This window comes from Drosophila virilis, chromosome 3 (assembly GCF_030788295.1).
Source record: "Drosophila virilis strain 15010-1051.87 chromosome 3, Dvir_AGI_RSII-ME, whole genome shotgun sequence".
Lineage (NCBI taxonomy): Eukaryota > Metazoa > Arthropoda > Insecta > Diptera > Drosophilidae > Drosophila > Drosophila virilis.
The window spans coordinates 16,864,676-16,882,548 of record NC_091545.1 but is presented as its reverse complement, the minus strand read 5'-3'; the positions used below and the strand labels follow the sequence as shown (position 1 = coordinate 16,882,548).

General features: G+C 42.1%; 1 protein-coding gene across 1 annotated transcript in view; it reads right to left on the bottom strand.

Moving 5' to 3' along the window:
* The window catches only part of olf413 (DBH like monooxygenase olf413), a 140,104-nt gene that overhangs the window by 7,024 nt on the left and 115,207 nt on the right, over positions 1–17,873 (bottom strand). Inside the window, exons 4-9 of the mRNA XM_015175871.3 lie at positions 16,048–16,329; positions 15,603–15,788; positions 14,264–14,459; positions 8,314–8,483; positions 8,038–8,200; positions 6,079–6,214 (exon numbers count right to left, since the gene is read on the bottom strand). Coding sequence (XP_015031357.1) covers positions 6,079–6,214; positions 8,038–8,200; positions 8,314–8,483; positions 14,264–14,459; positions 15,603–15,788; positions 16,048–16,329 — 1,133 coding nt within the window. The remainder of the gene's footprint in view (positions 1–6,078; positions 6,215–8,037; positions 8,201–8,313; positions 8,484–14,263; positions 14,460–15,602; positions 15,789–16,047; positions 16,330–17,873) is intronic.

The window sequence follows — 17,873 nt, the reverse complement described above, 5'->3', positions numbered from 1 at the left end:
CACCGTAATAATAATATATAAAATAAAATATTGCATTCATCCATATGTTGAACTCTGTTTGTGGCCTGTGTCCTGTGTGGCTGCGTCCTGCGTCCTGCGTCCTGTTTCCTGTGTCTTGCATACGTGTATCTTTTGACAGGAACACTCGCATCCCCTTCCCTTAGCCCCTTACCAATAGTTGGTCGGTGTTTGCGGTTTATTGAGCGAACCATTGCGTAGCGTCGCTCAACGCGTCGCTAATATATCCGGGCACCACGTGACCGTAACCTCCACTGCCCGCTGCTGTATCATAATAAATATAAATGCAGTGGAAACGCGCACAGCTGTTGCTAATGCTAAAAGGCAATGCCGGAGCATAGATTACGCTGATCCCTTGGCCCTCTGGCCGCAGCCACGCCCCACCCATCATGGTATGCAGCCCGCAACCGCCACATCAATCGCTGGCCGTTTCAGTCTTATGGCTGTTGACTTCATTGGCACTCAGTATAATTAAAATTATGAGCCAGCAGCAGCGGCAGTGGCAGTGGCAGCAGGACAAAAGCTGTGACTCCACTTTGGTTTGGCATTGTTGATTATAAAATCCAATAGCTGCACCACATCACAATGCCCATGTGCGCCACCAAACTGCGTTTGTGGATTGCCCTGCAGGGCACAGATCCTAAGCCGCGCACAAAAGGGAGCTGGCAGCAGCCGACAGGCAACAGGCAACTGGCAAGGGGCAGTTGCAGCAGCCGCAGCAACTGCAACTGCAACTGCAATGGCAACTGCAATACCAGTTCCAATGGGTTTATTTATGTAGCGTTATGACGGCAGCGATTGTGTGTGTGTGTGTGCGGGTGCGGGTGCATTTATGGAACGAAATTCAATTTTGAACTCCTATTACAATTGCAGTTGGCAGCACGGCAAAAAGCAATGGCCATGCCGATGACAAATGAAAACTTAAATTGCACAAATAGCCAACTGCTGTTGGGCAAAAGGACATTCTAGTCCCTGTATACGTGTGTGCAAGTGCCTCTATGTGGCTAACAATTGTTTATACATACTTGACATTATATGCTATTAAATGACAAGCTGGTAAATATGCCTAGAAGACTTGTACTAGTTGCGACTTATCAAGTGCAAATTACAGCCTGAACAAATCAGTATTTAGCTAAGAAAACGGAATAGCTTTGTCCCAAGATATCAAACAAGAATCAAAAGCACAAAAGAAATAATCAAATTTTAAATTGCTGCTGTCGCTGGTTGGTTCAACTCTTAAGTTACACAGGCTTAAGGGGTTCAATTAGGAGATTTCAGAGAAAGGCGAAGAGATGTCCGATAGTGAAATAATTGGGGAATTAAAATGAGAAGAAATGAGAAGAAAAACTCTCAGCGCAATAGAATTTAAACGGTCTTGATATATTATTTAATGAGATTTGTTTAGATCAGGCGAATCATTCGATTGAATAGGTTCAACTTATTAGAAATCTATGAGTTATTCTTGAAATTTAAATTTATTTCAGCTGTTGTTCGTTACAAGCTGCTGCCAAAAATTCATTAAGAATAATTGCTTCACGCAAAAAATAACCACAAATTAAAAATGCCAACCACGTGCTGTCAAGCAATTTGATATCCTTTGCCATTTGCAGATGAAAGCAAAGGGAAGTGGAAAAGAAGCGCATCAATCGATGGACGCTGGTTGTATAATGAATGGAAGAAAATGTAAAAGAAGAAGTCATCAAGTAATAAAGGATATCAGGCAGGATATCGAAGTCTTAATGAGCTGCGCAGCCCAGATAAAAGGTAAAACAAAGCGTACCATTAAGACACAAGATATCTCTTTATCATTCGAGTTGGCCTTAAACAATTAACAAACAACAACAATATAATGAAGCCAATTTAATTGCAGCCCCGAAAGGCAGGAGGAGCCGTGGGAGAAAGCGAAATAAATAGAGGGGCACAACTTGAATAATTACTTTCATTTTAACGTTGGGTAATTAAAAAAAATATATAAAAAAAAGTAGATGGCACACACACACTGGCCAACAAAAACTGGCCGCACACATGAGCATACAATTAAAATTAATTTCGGTGCCATGGCCAGTGCGTAAATTGTGAAAACCACTATCACATTATTTGGGCCGTGAAAAAATCAGGCAACCAAAACCCAAACGTATAACGTAAATTAAGCCAATAACTGTTGGGTCATGGGCATGTGTGTGTGTGTGTGTGTGTGCGCGCCACAGTGTGAGAGTGTGTGCGAGTGCGAGTGTGTGTTAATGTGAGTGTGATCAATGAAGCCCAAACAGTAGCCAGTGCCAGTGCTTGCCACGCCGCACTACAATGAGGCTCCTGTGAGCGACTGCATTGTGCTTTATGTCCTTGGGTCTGGCCAGGATTCATTGCCCCCCGCCTGCCGGACTGCCCGCCTGCCACAACACACGCTAACGACTCCAATGAGTTTTGCATGACGATGACGATGACGATGACGACGACGATGACGATGAGCACAACATTGCTTGTTTTGTCCGCCATTCTCCTGCCCTCCCCTGGCCTGCCAGTCCTGCCCGGTCCTGCCCAGTCCTGCTGTGTGGCCCGTCTGGCCATAACTTCAGCCAGCTGAGCTGGCTGCTCGTTAGTGTGTGGGCTGGTCAATTGAGCCACAGTTGAACTGCAAACAATTTTTGGGCTATATATATGGGCCCTCAATCGACTCGAGCTCTCGAACTCTCGAACTTTCTGAGCTGCGCCGATGCTGCACTATGCTAGTCGCAAAATCTGTGCGTATCGAATTAAATTGAATTTCGACCGTAATAAGCAAGCGGGTCGAAGGTTGTCATGGCAAGTAGCCCATAATTACATTAGTACTGGTCTTCACTGGCCTGGCCAATGCATGATTAGCTTATCATTCATGGGCTTGCAACCGGACGACCAAATTACGATAATAAATTGCAAGCAGCTTTAAGCTGCATCGAAATTTTCAAATCATCTGGATTCTGCATCCATGCGCTCAACTTCTTTCAACTTGTTTCTGGTCGAGGCACTTTTTGCACAAGGATCAAACAGAAATTTGACTTTGAATTTGCTTGCTCCCCTTATTTTTCGACTCGTTATTGCCTCGTTATAATTCGCAATTAGTTTAAGCAACGGGTAAGGGATCCGTGAAACCGGCTGGGACAATATGTCCTGGCATAATATAGCTGTAATATATGTATAGCGCAATCTGATTCCGCTATTAACAGCTTTCAGGATTTCTGGTGTAAGAATCAACATTCTTGTGGTCCAATTGTTGTATAAAACAACGATTCTTTAAGCCTGACATTCAATATCTGGCGCTGCTCAAATATTTAGCAGCTGGGCAATCAGTTGGTTGCGCTCTGAAAACCGTTTCAGCTTCAAAAACTTAATTGTAATCCACCTATGGCGTTCAGTCTATTGTGGTATTGTCTAGTTTTTGTCATTGTTTAATTAAACTTGAAGCGCACAAGCGGTTTTGTGGTCGATCTACAGCCAGACGCCGCCCCCAAATGCAGATATTCCACTGCCTGTCCAATACATGCCCCTTGCCCACATTCCCATTTTCCACTTTCCCGCTGGATTGCAGTGGAAAAACAACTATGGCAATTTCATTTTTGTTGTTGTCGTTGCATTGTTGGGGTTTTCATTATGAATTTTAATCCTCATATCGCATTCGCACTTTCGGTTCAGGCCCAGGTCCAGAAGGACAGTCAGACAGACAAACTGACCGAACGCCGAGCCGAACCATTAAGCGCTACAAAATTGCAGTAGCCATAATAACTGACCAGCGGCAGTAACAACAATAACAACAGCAGCTCTGCAAGCATTCATGCCATTGTATAAGGCAAACAACAACAAACGCGTCAAACAACAACAACAACAACAACTGGCTGAGCGTGCCATAACGACAGACAATTGCAAATGACTTTATCAATTCATGTCGATTTTCGGTACACGCAGTTCAACTGTGTGCTTGTGTGTGCGTGTGTGTGTGTGTGTGTGTGTTTATGCGTGTGTATGCTTGGGTCGAGTGTGCATTGTATGGCCGTGTCAGGACAAAAAGCCACTGTATGGCAGGGCCTCACAATCACTTACAACAACACAGCAAACAATGAAGACAACAACAGCAACAGCAACAACGAAAGCAGCAGCAGCAGAGTGAAAAGCGGAAAGCAAAGAAAAGCGCTGAAAAGTGCCTGAGCGAAGTGTGCATATCAGATGTGCCGCCTATGGAAGATGATCTAATCTGAGTGGATTTTGAAGGCATAAAATGACTTAATGCTGATTTAAATGAATCCATTTTAATACTTTTCATATGCAAAGCCACTTAAACGAAGCTCACACACAGCGCACACAGACACAACAGCTTTTCGTATTCGCAGCTGTTCAGACGGGCGCTCACTAATACTTGCGCAATTACTCATACGCATGCATATATGGACTTAAGCCTGATGAATTTTTACGCTTTTACTCAAATTGCTTTGCAGCTTAAGTTTTGCGTTAATCAATTTTCAAAATGAATTCGATTTGCGCACAATAAATAAATCTTTAATTAATCGTTTTTTCACTCATTTGAGCTTGGCCTTATTTATTTATTTATTTACCATTAACATTCAGCCCAGGCGCCAGCTATTTGGTCCTTCAGCTGTTGTACTTCCGATGCATAACTCATTTAGGTGGGCTGTTTTTTTTTTGCCGCTTCTACCATTCCCGGCTGCTTAATCTATTTATGGCGTTTACTTTGATTTGCGCAAAGGATCGAAAGAAAAAAACGAGAGAAGGAGTACCATAGAAAATTATCTTTGATTTTGACTTGACCGTGTCGGTCTTGTGTCAATAGGAAGTGATTAATAGAGCGTGCGCCCGTCGTCGGAGGCAACCTTCAGAATGGCAACCATCTGAATCTCTACCCCACGGTACACATCAATTCAAAATGAATCTCGTGTCTGGCATTCAGGTTTAATTTCGACTAATTTTCAGCGTACGCTTTAATACAATATTTATGGGCTCCCCGAGGTGATTATGCCCGACCGCATTTGAATTGGTAGCCGGGCCGGCAAAAGCTATTCAGGAGTCAAGAGCTGGCTGAAGCATCCGGATGAACCGACTGAACTGGCTGCTGCTGCTGCTGCTGCTGTGGTCTGTTTGTTTAGCACTTGGCGTTAATAGAAATCAATATTTTCTAAATAAAACGAAACGCTCTGAGGTTGTGGCATAGACAGCATTCACTTGGCTGCCCCTCGACCTCAGGCTTGGAATTTATTTTTGCACATTTACAATTAAAACGCACGGCACAAAGCAGTTCATTCTCCAATTGTTTGTTAGTCAAATACTTCAAGCCAATGCATACACCCGATGATCAGTCTGCCTCAACGTCTCTATCAATCGGCTTTTGAGTAGTTGCGACTTCGTTAGGTGATTTGGTTATGCAACAACATCATTAAATCACCAATTACTTTAGTCAACAGTGGAATAAAGTGAATTTCCTTTTACACAAGAGCGTCGAGTGTGGCGCCGGTGGGTGCATAGGGCACACTACAGTGGGACAAAACTGAATAAGTTGTGTTCATAAGTTTCGAGTGATTGAGTTATTTAATTTGGATCAATGATAATCAACAGAAAACTTTACCCAAAGAAAGTTCGTCCGATGTACTTATCGACAAATTATCGGCTTATCGATATACACATTTCCATTCGTTTTTATTTTGTGCGATTTGCCTATCAATTTAATCAAAGACAGAAATCAGACATCAGACAGTGACACTTGTTTTGTCCTGAATGACTCCTGTTTCAATATGTTCTTCTTTATTTGGCACACATTCGATTAATCGATTGCCTGCTGTGTTCGCCTTAATAACTGTTTCCTGTGCACAATCTTGCTTTATCGATACTTTTGAATTTCTGCCGAATTAAATGTCAATTTAAATGTAGCCCGTCATTCAATGCTCGCCTCCATTGTGTGGCAAAAGCCTTTGGCTCTGCGGTGCCCGACTTCATGTAAATTCCACCATATGATATATATATATATATATATATATATACGTCTATATAAAATTTGTATAATAAAAGTGAGGGACTTACGTTGCAAGTTGTTCGATGCCAAGGGAATGCAGCACTGTGGGCAGGCTGGGTAGTGAATGACACGTTGTCAGTTTCTTTTGGCGTGGATAGTAAAGTGTCAGCACGGTGCAGCTTTCTTCCTTCATTGTGAGGCCACCTGTAAGGGAGAGGCGAGCAAAAGAAATGCATAAGAAATGCAACGGAAACAACAAGAGGACGGAAACAAAGAAAGCAAAATAAACACATATATATAGTATATATATTGGGAATAAAAGGAAAAATATCGCACGGCTGACAGCACACAAAATGCAAAAATACAACGCGCAGCTTTAGCGACAGTCACCAGCAAGGACAATTTCCTGGCTGGCTGGCCAGGTAAGTCGACCCCACCTCCCCCGTCACCTTATCCTACCCGCTCAATTCCATGACTCGCCGCCTCACTGGCTATGAACAAAAGACAAAATTAAGCGGCTGCTGGCTGTAAAGCAGCAGGCGCCATCATAATAATATTCCGCAAGACGACATTGATGTCAGAGCCGGCTGAAGGATGCAGGATGCTTGGAACTGGGCACAGCAGTAGCTGAAGCATCGGCATTGCCATTGCCATCGCCATCGCCATCGACATCGACATCGCCATCTCCATCGTCGTCCTCGTCATTATCATTGCTTTATTTGAGTTGGATGCTTTATGTTTTCGACGCATACGCCTGACTGCCTGTTTTACTGCTCAGTTCCCAGTTCCCAGTTCCCAGTTTCCAGCATGTCTATTCGTATATCTGTCTAGCTGTGTACGATATCTGTGCCTCCCTTTGGTGCAACATCGTTAGCAATGGTCTATTACGATTGTGTCTCCATAGAGTTGCACTCAATTGTTGCCGCTGCGTTCATTCACTTAGTCTAGATTGTAGATTGTGTGTGCAGCAAGCAAGAAAGTCAAATTTACGTTAGGTGTGTACTCTGTTTGTGTTTTCTAAAGGGGAGTGTCCGCCTCGAATGGCCAGCTGTAGGATTTTGTGCATTGCGAGAATATATCTATTAAAATAATTTCTTTATCTTAAAACAGTTGCAGATATAATTGCCTAAAATCTGTCATCCTTGAAGCTGTTGCAATTCTCTAAACTTCATTTAATTATTCACCTTTCAAATGTGTAATGACTGTGCTCAGTACGTCCCATTGTTGTCTGTTCTATTATAATATATATTCCTAAGAAATACTTGGAGCTCCTTCAGTATATTGTATCTAAACCTATTTTGCTCAAGTATATTCATGCTATACTTAATTTAATTAAACAGCGAGCACTTTTACTGTGATCAACTCTTCTCATTGTTGTCTGTTCCTTTATAATATTGCTTTCTCCAGTTACGGGCTTTTGAATGGGACCAATACGCTCCTTGTTTCGCTCAGCCGACTGTCACATTGTCCACTTTGCTGGGAGACTTGCACAGCTGTCAGTTCAGCTTGGTTCCCTCCACCTGTCACTGTACGTCTCAACACTCAGCCCACCAGCCGCCCACACCCAGCCCGCTTAACACCTGGCAGTTTCGTGCTAAGTGAAATGTTTCAATGTCTTGGTTTATGTATTTTACAATGAGGTCGTCAGCGGCTCCTCCATTACTGCATCTACTTTTGCCTTCTTCCACCTGCCAGGCAGCTGTCGTGCTCTTTATTTTTGTTAGTCCGTATGACGGTGCCTGGTTCTGGCTGCGACTCCGACTTTGGTTTCAGCTCCGGCTCCGGCATTGGTTCTGCTGCCTGGTGCTGCACTTGCTCCCTTTAGTACTGCTGCCGGCTGTCGCATATCGTTTGGGCTGATTTAAATGTGTCATAACGACGACTCGCCTGTTTGCCGGTACACGGTTGAGCATTGAAATTTTTGCACTTTTGCTCACGACAATGGCTGCTTGCAATTTTTATTTACTCTATCCACTAGTTGGGGGTTCTCTAGGGGGAAAGAGACTAAAGGGGGAACTAGCACTTACCCAGCGTAATTGCCTTTCGTGACGAACTGTCATAAATGCATTCAGCGATGAGTCTATCGCCGGGCATGGAATGCACCGACTGTGGCAAACGTCGAAAGTCCTGATAGGCCACATCTATATTGCTGTCGTGTGCAATTGGCGGAAGCTCCTCGGTTTGTCGTATCTGCAAAGTTAGTTTGCTCATTAGCATTGGTTCTGGCTTAGATCCGTCACCGAATCCCAGTGGATATCAAAGCGACCTACTGGGCAAATAGTAGACGGCAGTGGACTACTCACCTGACGCAGCTTAACCTCCTTGCCGATTTGATGTGTGCGCATCATGACCGCAAAAATGTTGATGCCCTGGGCGGGAAAGGCATAGCCGGTGCAATCCTCAATGCATTGGCCCTCCGATATCACGCGCTTCTGTCCCGGCGGTATAATGTGGCGCCAGTTGGGATCCATACCTGCAAATGTTGAGAGAGCGTGTGTTGAATACTTTTAATTAACGCTTCAGAGTGGCGCAAAGCGCGCTTTATCAAAGCCACCATCCACCAGACCGACCAGCACGACATGCACAATTCCCTAACCAAGCCCCCGACCCAGTTACGGATCCTAGTCTCTGCCGAAGCACTCCACTTACTTAGCTTTGAACGTTGATTTTTTAATTCGATTTGGCGGGTAACGTGTAATTACATTTTAATTGCTGCTTTTGATGTTTGTTAACAAGTTTGTCAGTGCAGCAACGTAGACAAAACCGCCAAATATCAGCAGAAGCAGCTGCACCACCATCAAGGAACCACCCTAGTGGATGCCTCTATATCAATTAGGAATCTTTCTAGACTCTTAACAATTTTCGTCAATCGAATTATGTGTGTGTGTGTGCCTTAAGTGAATTTTGTATACGCCACGCTCGCTGTCTCAATTAGTTAAATGTTGCGAAATATTGCTCATACGAAGCGTTGCACTCGCAGCCAAACTTCCCGTACCAGATACACAATTAGGGCCGCGTGTCGCGCGTCATGTTGAAAAAATATTTGAAATTCATGTGTGCTACATATTTTTATTTACCACTGTTTGGCATTTCAATTGCTTCGTTTGCGGGACTCTGAGTATGCCAATCAAAATACTCGCGAAAAATGCTTGGCATTGCCAGGAAAACCCCATTTGCTCAGGGCCCAGCTGGCAATTGATTTTTATTGTAAATCCGCGTGGGCGCCTTTTTGTTTTCGTTTTATTATTATTTTTTTTCTTCAGTACAGTACAGTAAAGAATTGCATGAGTGTATTTATAGCTTAGTCATGCTCGGTTAGCAACATTTTATAGGAAACATTGCGAATGACATCGAGTTGATTGCATTTCTGTAATACTCGCAGCGTAAAGTTACCTACGTGAAATGCCATTTTAACTCTATGCGTGTGTGTGTGTGTGTGTGTGTGTGTGATTGCTGCATATGCAATACTTCAAGTCCTGTATAAAATATGATTGATTTAAAAATGCTTTGGTAGTTACTGAAACTCATTTTCGACTCTATAAATAATTTAGCTGACGGATCAATCATAAAAAAAGAATTTCTATTAAACAATTATGGAATTATCTAACCACAATTATGAGAGCTTTTATTTTTTATTATAATTTATTAGTTTTTTAACCTTGGTAATGCTTGCTATTTGTTTGCTTTAATATAAATATGAATATAAATAGATTTTAGGTCATTTCAGCTATCTAAAATGAAGGTAAACAATCAAATATTTCAATTTGTAGGTCTGTCAGTTTGAATAAAAATGTGCGGCCCGAGGCCTGTCAGACGGTGCTTCATTAAATTACGTAAATATAATGTTTCGTTGTTTGTTAAATTTTTTTAGTTGAATGGAATGTGCTTCAGTTAAACTATCTGTGAAAGCAATAGCCAAAAATGCTAATGGAAATTGTCACCAAAAAATACAAAAAAAAAAAAAAAACAAATGTGAAAATACAAATTTCGACCCAAAAAGTGAAATTGAGTTTTTGGCAGCAGGTGCGCGTGTGACACAAATCGCCATTTAAAATAATTAGAAAAGTTGCCGCCGATTTCTGATACGGCCGGCATTTTGCATTTTGCAGTCTGAATTCTGCCATGTTGCAAACGAAACTGGCTGCTGTCAACGTGGCGTGCGGCAAATGCAACGTCAATAAAAATTACCAAAATGCAACCCCACCCCGGGCTAGCTCGTGTGTTAAATATCGATTTGAAAAATATGCAGTTATGAATTGTGCCATGCTCCATAGTGTCGTCTGGCCAAATCAAATAGAAATAGAGCCAGTATACCGAGCTCTAAGCCCTCGATACCAAACCCCCCGCCCAAGCCAAAGTTTAAAAGCAACTGTCGTTCGTTGCGTCGCTTTGGCCAATATTGAATTTGATTTAATGAATGGAAATTGGCAAAAAGCATCGATATATACAGATAGCGACATAGAGAGACAGAAAGAGAGACAGAGAGAGAGAGACGTTGACAGTAATTTATGTACCCAATTGTTATTGAAATCTTTTTCGCTTTAATTTCATCAAATCTTTCAAAGCATACTTTTTGGGGCACGCGTTTCATGAGTTTATTTGTAAGCGAATAAATTAAAATAAAAGGGTTTTCAATAAAATTGTATTCAATGTTTTAGCAAGCATAGGTAAAATAATGAAATATTGCGCATTAAGCATGCTACAATAGATTTTAATTTATAACACGCTGCTGGAAATCACAACGCCGAATCAATGAGAGCCATCTGGTTAAAAGTTGTTCGCGCTTTAATTTGGTAAAATTTGATAAACGCGCATGAATTGCAATTTGGAATTAAATTGATGACGCGCTTTGGCAATATTTGCTAGATACATTTTATCAATCTCCGCGCAGCACGTTGATTGATTCCGTTTCATGACATTTAATAAAATGACCAGCAGCGAACAAAACGCGACGGGACTGTTTTGCAGTTAGCCAAGCCAACGTGGCATAGTTCAAAATATGTACTCGGAATGGTAAATTGATTTAAAAACAACGTTGCAGCTGTTGATCAGTGCGAAAGCAAGTTTTGAGTAAATAAAATACAATTTCTAAAAAGCTTTTCACCTAACACCCAACACACTTTGAACTTTACAAATTATATTCATTATTTAATTATTAAATCTGGTAGATGGAGATGGAAATTTGTGTTTGTGTTCGGCGCTTCGTTAAACTGCGCTTTTAAATGAGCTTAAACCCGTGAACTTTTACGAGATTTTCTATTTAATATTTAAAAACAATTCCTGTTAGTTTTCGTACATTTTTAGATCTTTTAAGCTGAAAAGCTTCTGAGCCATAAGCGCCAATGGGCTTAACAAACTCCCACTTCTCCGCAATTCCATCGGCTGCCCCCGTTCTCCATCTACAAGGTGCCATAAAAAACGCGCCAAGCCGCAGCAACATTAATCAAAGCGGCGTTGCATACACCAGGGCGCTATATCAATAACCAATTAAATTGAAATTAAATTTCGCCACACGGACGAGAGAGCGGCCCAGAGCAGAGACCCACAGATCTACGGACAGACAGTCGTACAGGAAGCATAGCAATTTCACAGCTACTTACGCGTGTTGGGTCGACCAGCTTTGGCATAACCGCTCGCCCGTCTCGGCGCGCGTAAGTCCAAACGTAATTCAATTTATTGCGAGCCAGCAAAATGTATCCACTGTTTATATGTATATTCTTTTAATTTTTATTTTATTTTTATTTTTAAAGTATGTATGTGTGTGTGCGTGTACACTTTTTTATTTATTGACTGCCGTGTTGTGGTATGCGTTAAATTCCAATTAAATATTTCAATAGCATTGCCAACTGCGCGCACTGGGACAGCCAAAGCCCACTCGAGCATAACCAGGGACCTAGCCGGAGCTAGCTGTTGCCTGCCTCCCGTTCTTAGCCAGCAGCTACTATGTTGCATGACGAGGCACTAAATATATATGAATATATATATTTGATTTCATTATACTCTTGTGCGGGGTTTTATATTTTGCTAGGAAATGCTTAACGAACCAAAAAAATAAAAATATATATCTCGTTATTTTGTTGCTGGCAGCTCATAAGTCGCAATCGAAGTCAATGAACGTAAATCAATCTCTTATACTACTTTATCGTATAGCTCTCTATGGAGAATTGTTTAGAAATGAGCTACAATATATATCGAATATGTGCAAGCCTTCTTCAGTCTGTATTAACACTTCTAAGCCACATGTCTAGAAGGGCATTTCGCATTCGATGTGCCGAAGGTAGCTCGACTTTGCCGTATTTTTATGCTTTTTATTTTATTTGATTCGCTTAGAAATTGCACTGTATCAGAATGTATTAATCTACTTCTGCTACTTTTCTGCCGTAATACTCCGGAAGTTTTGGCAACACCTCCTCAAAAAGCATCGACGAGAACGTGTGGCCACTGGTGGAGGAGGAGAACGATGAGGATACCTTCATCCTGTATGGCTTATTCTCTCACTTCCTATCCACAGTCCCAACTGTGTTGGCCATGTCTCTGTGCGGTTGTAACAAAGTTATATTGGTTTGCGTGACTATGAACAAAAGTAAAATAACAATTACAACAACTGCAACAGCAGCGACCACAGTGTCCGCCCCCTGGACAGCAATCCACCGCCCACCCCGTCTGGTGGCCACAAGCAAATACAAAAACCAAACGAAGCAACCAAAAGCCGAACAACAGCAAAAATAACAATAAGAAATAGATGCAGTAGAGGGAGTACGAGTAGAATAGAAGAAAATAAAAAAAAAACATCGAAAACAAATTGTAAAGTGAAATTAGTATTTTAGTTATCCTGTGCGCAGGCATAGCTATGTATGGAAACCTGGAAATTTGTTGAGCTTTGCCTGGCAGCGGGTGGGCTATCGGGGTTGTTTAGGATACTCCGGTTCCGGGAAATATACTCAAAAAGCGCTTAAGCTTGGCGAACACACCAATTTTCTTGTTGCGGCCAAAGCAGCGTGGGTGGCATGAAAACTTAGTGAAGACCGTGAACAAATGGCAGACATTTGTTTTGCCAGCCAGACACACGAGTGCCAGCTAACCAGACACAGACCTAACATAACGTAAGGCTGTGCTTGTGAGCGATTTTTCGCATTAATTTTTCAAGGATTAATAAATGTCTAGACTATGTAAAGAGATAGATAAAGAGAGCCCTGTAAACGGCTAAAGGTATTGCAATAATTTTTTAAAATCTTTAATTTTTCACCTATAGTTATGAATTATTACTCGGCATTGACCGGCAAAAAATTGATTATAAGGAACATGGAGTGGGAAATTCGAAACCCTCTCAAAGGGTATAGTAAATATCCGGAAATGTTTTAGTTAGGCTAACAAAATTATTGTTATTAAATAAGTTACGGCGGCATTTGAACCTTGATGCCAACCTCTGTTGGCAGGTAACTTTTTCACTGTCGTCTGTTGAAATTCTATTCCAGCCGTTAGTCACTTTTGATCAATCAGTCAGCCAGTCAGTCAGTCAGAGCTAGCTGCCTTATATATTATGGAAAGACCCTCGTCGCAGCTTTACGTACATTTGAGCCATGTCCAATTGACGTACTTTCATCCCTTTGGGCTCAAAGGCCAGTTAAATTAATAATAAGAATATTGTATACGACAAACTTTTAGAGGGCCATGCAATGAATTGCCATTAGTAATTTATTAATTTGTTTTATGCGTGCATCGCCCACCATTTTGTAATTAATAATTCAGATAAAATAAAAAAAAAGAAAACAAAACAAATTGTTTGCCGGTCTGGTTTATAGTCGAAGAGACGCACTTGATAAGCAATTAAAAATATATTTCTATTGTACAAAATCGTGAATGCAGTCTGGCACGATAGACAATGTTTCGCTAGGGCATACCTTTACCCACAGCTCACACACACACACACACATGCTGATGGATGAAAAACTCATATGCTTTTGTTTTACTAGCCACCAATGCGGCTGCCAGCTGTAGAGGACCGCAGCTCCCAGCTTCCGACTGAGCAACTCCCAGGGTCGTTTTTGGTCTCGGCAATCTCATAAATTGCATGACATGAGTTGCATATATGAAAGCTCACCCCGCATAAAGGATACACACTCACACGCACACACACCATCCACTGCAGTGCTGCAGACACACACACACACACACACACATGAATTTTTGAATATATGTATATATGTATAGATGCATCTATGTGCTATGGGGGGGGGGGGCACCCAAACTTACCGATTGACAAAATGCCAGCGTCATTTGGTCGCAGCACGTGCGTAAAGTAGATTTTCAAACCAGAATTATCCGCCATTTGTCTGGCATGCAATTGGGCAAAGTCCGGCTTCAAATTGTTGTAATGGGTCTCCATTAAATAATATTTGGCCTGTCGCGACTCAATCGGGTAGCCCGCTTCATGTGGATACGTAAAGCCCTGCAAAACAGAAAACAGACACCGAATGAAACAAAAGTTCCCAAAAACGAAAAATAGGGGGCCGAAAAAAAAAAACAACAACAAATAAGCACGCGTCCGTTGGGTGTAGCCGACTGCTCAATGCGCTGTACACAGTGTAAGCGCTTAATTATTCGACTCTAATTGCAATTTGTGGAAACAGCTGTTGAATATATTTTGGCTCGATCTGCATAGAAGCTGGATTTACATGATGACATATTCCGGACAGACGAACGGACAGTAAGATATAAAACCGAAATACTGCTTTTTACGTTGTGCAGCGACTTTCAAAAAGAAGCTGCGCGAGTGTTGTTTGTCATATACATATTTATATATGTATATATGTTTGCCTGTATGCATGCACATGGTTGGAAAATGAAGGACGGAAGTTAATGCCATGGCCATGTGCAATTTAAATGCGCAGCAACATCAGCTACAGGCCCCGCCCCCCCACTCCACCGCTATCGCCATCTCCAGCGGCAGCGCAAGCCGTTGCCATTCAATTGCATGGCAGTGCGCAGCGCCCCCTGGCGGCGCGACATGGGCACTGCATTATGGCAGCGCTCCTGTGATGAAATTATGAAAAGCATGGCAAAAAGGTTCCGAAAGTGCAGAAGGCCAAGCCATTTCTTTTTTTATGCGAGTATACCCTTGCCGAAATTGAGTACCATAAATTAATAGATAAGCATGTGCACGTACAGTTTGTAAAGTCTGTCTGGATGGAGGTGAACATGGTGGAATATAAGAATACACCCTTTATCAATGCTGAAGTGATTATTCCTTAAAATGAAAGTCTAAAAACAATATACAAATAATTACTTAAATAAAAACTGTGCAACTTTTTCGGTAGTGAAGTAAGTTTTTGTAAATTAAGCAATTAATAATGATTAAAGATGTTATAAAATTAAAATTTTCTTTTGGCTAGCTTAAAGTTTTTTTTTCGCTTTTAATAAATCAGCAAGGGTATTTAAAACTTCGCGCACTCGAGGAGAATTAACTTGCATTTTATGTTGAAAGGAAGGCATTTGCGAAGGTTAAATTAATATTGCATGGTTATGGTTCTGACACTGATGGGGTATGGGGATAAGTTGAGCTGAGTTGAGTGCAGTCGAATCTGATGCTTACCTCGCTGCCCCGCGACCAGGAGGCAACAATGGCATTGCATGCCAGCGGAATGGAACGGGCGCCCATGCACTGTCTCCCCTGTTCGCGTGCCAGCTCCTCCAGCTCCGAGTGCGACCCTTGGCACTCGTGGAGCGTTATGTGCTGCAAGTAGTGTACGCTGGACGATGAATCATAAATCGGCTCGTACTGTCGGTCCCATGAAAAGAAAATGAACAGGTCCAGAGACAATCCAGCGTGCGCGGAGAGCATGTAGAGACAGAGATAAATAAATTTTTAATATTTCAATTTGGTTATGCCGAGGCCAAGGAGCATCATCAGCGACAAAAAAAAAAAAAAAAAAAAACAACAACAAAAAGAGGACGCCAAATGCAGCAGACTGCACTTGCCCTCAATTATGCATTGTGTATAAGTATTAACGTTTAGCAATGGCCACGTTAGTTCTTACCCGAATGAGATGGTGCTTTCGATTGATATCCTCCAGCTTGAACATTTTGCACCAAAAAAGCGGCGTATCGCCCGGAGGCAGCTCCACGTCCTCGTTGCGCAGTTCCAGCACACGGACGCGCTCATCATGCGGCGATGGCAACTGCAGCTGAGCGCGCTGCATGAGCACCATGGGCCGATAAGGTCGGAAGGCGCGCGCCGGATCGGGCAGCGTGCCGGGACGCACCGAGCCGTGCGGTGGATCCTGTGCGTGATACATGTACAGCAAGCGCATTGTATCGTTCTGTAAAACAGAAAAAGGCAACAAAAAAAAATATATAACAGCAGGCAAGGATAATGGAGAAAAATGTGTAAAAAATTAGTGGCCAAAGGTGTGCATGTGTGTGTGTGTGTGTGAAGCACAAAATGGCGTTATAATAGCGTCCCTTGCAACAGCGGACAACAGCCCACCCACCCCTGCCTGCACCTGGACAACAAGAGCAATAATGTCGCTGCTGACGTGTACACGGATGGACTGTCTGGAGCTGTGGGCTATGCGGACTGGGGTGCGGCGGTGGCTGTCCGGCTAAATTAAGTAAAAGTAAAAAAAAAAAAAGGTGCGCACGAGTTGAGCAGCGGAAGGAAACGGAAGTCGCCTTGCGGCCATTGGCAGCCGGGCAGGTGTTGTTTGGTCAGCTGCAGTTGACTCTGCAGCTCCGTGCGCTCCATGTTTCATGTACGGACTTGTTTCGTCATGTACGTACGTGATTGTAATGGGGTGGAACGTAAGACAAGTCACTTGAGCCAAGCCACTATTCAATGGCTGCCTTAATTAATGGATTGCAGCCAGCAAATGTGCTCAAGAATATTTAAGAACACAACATTATGCTTCAACTGTGAACAGGTGCTTGCAATTTTTATTCTGTTTACATATTATTGTATACTTTAATCGATTTACCATACATTTTTCGCAAGTGGACTTACCAATAATCGGTGAAAACCCCCTCTATGCATTAATTACAAAGATTTTAAAATAGAAGGTAAGCGGAAGGAAATGAAATGTTCCTCCATTCATTATAAAGTCCTAATTGGGAGGTTTTACACAGAGAAGCATGAACAAATCGTTCACAAATCTTTCCTGTTTTCCGCTTTTGCCTGTACGTTGATTGCACATCAGTCATTCCGCCAGGAGAAGGATGTGTATTTATTCTAAGTATTTGGTTCTAAATAACCAAGTTTGTAGACGTACATCTTTATTTTACCAAGCGGCGTTGCCAAACTTCAGTGCTTCCATTCGATTAATTTTATAAATGCCTACTAATTTATGCAGCTTGCACTCTAAGTGGCATTCTAACCAAATGAAACCAAGCTAAATCAACTAATAGAAGTTCATTCAATTTAAATGCATGACCTCTAGAATTGCATTTGACAACTGTTGCCAAATTTCACAGGCCAATTGCTTCAATACTGTTTTGTGGCAGACTGTACTTGAGCATTTACCAAAATTGTGCAGTTATTTTTCATTCGTTTTACCCACACCAAAGAGGCCACACAAGGACTCGTCCTGTCCGCCATTACATCTTAGCTTCAATTTACACGTCTGGCGCGGCGAACGTGTGTGTATATATATCTAGATGCATGCGTATATATATCATATGGGACTGTTCCTATATGTATGCATGTATTTGTTTTGTTCTTTCTCTTGGCATTTCTTTTGTATTATGTGTGTGCGTGTGTGTGTGTGGGCAGCATGTATATTGCATTTGCCACGTAGTTTTAATTGGTAAACCCAAATTAAAGCTTTCATTAAAGAATCACAACACGACGGACGTCGCGTCGGGCCAAAAT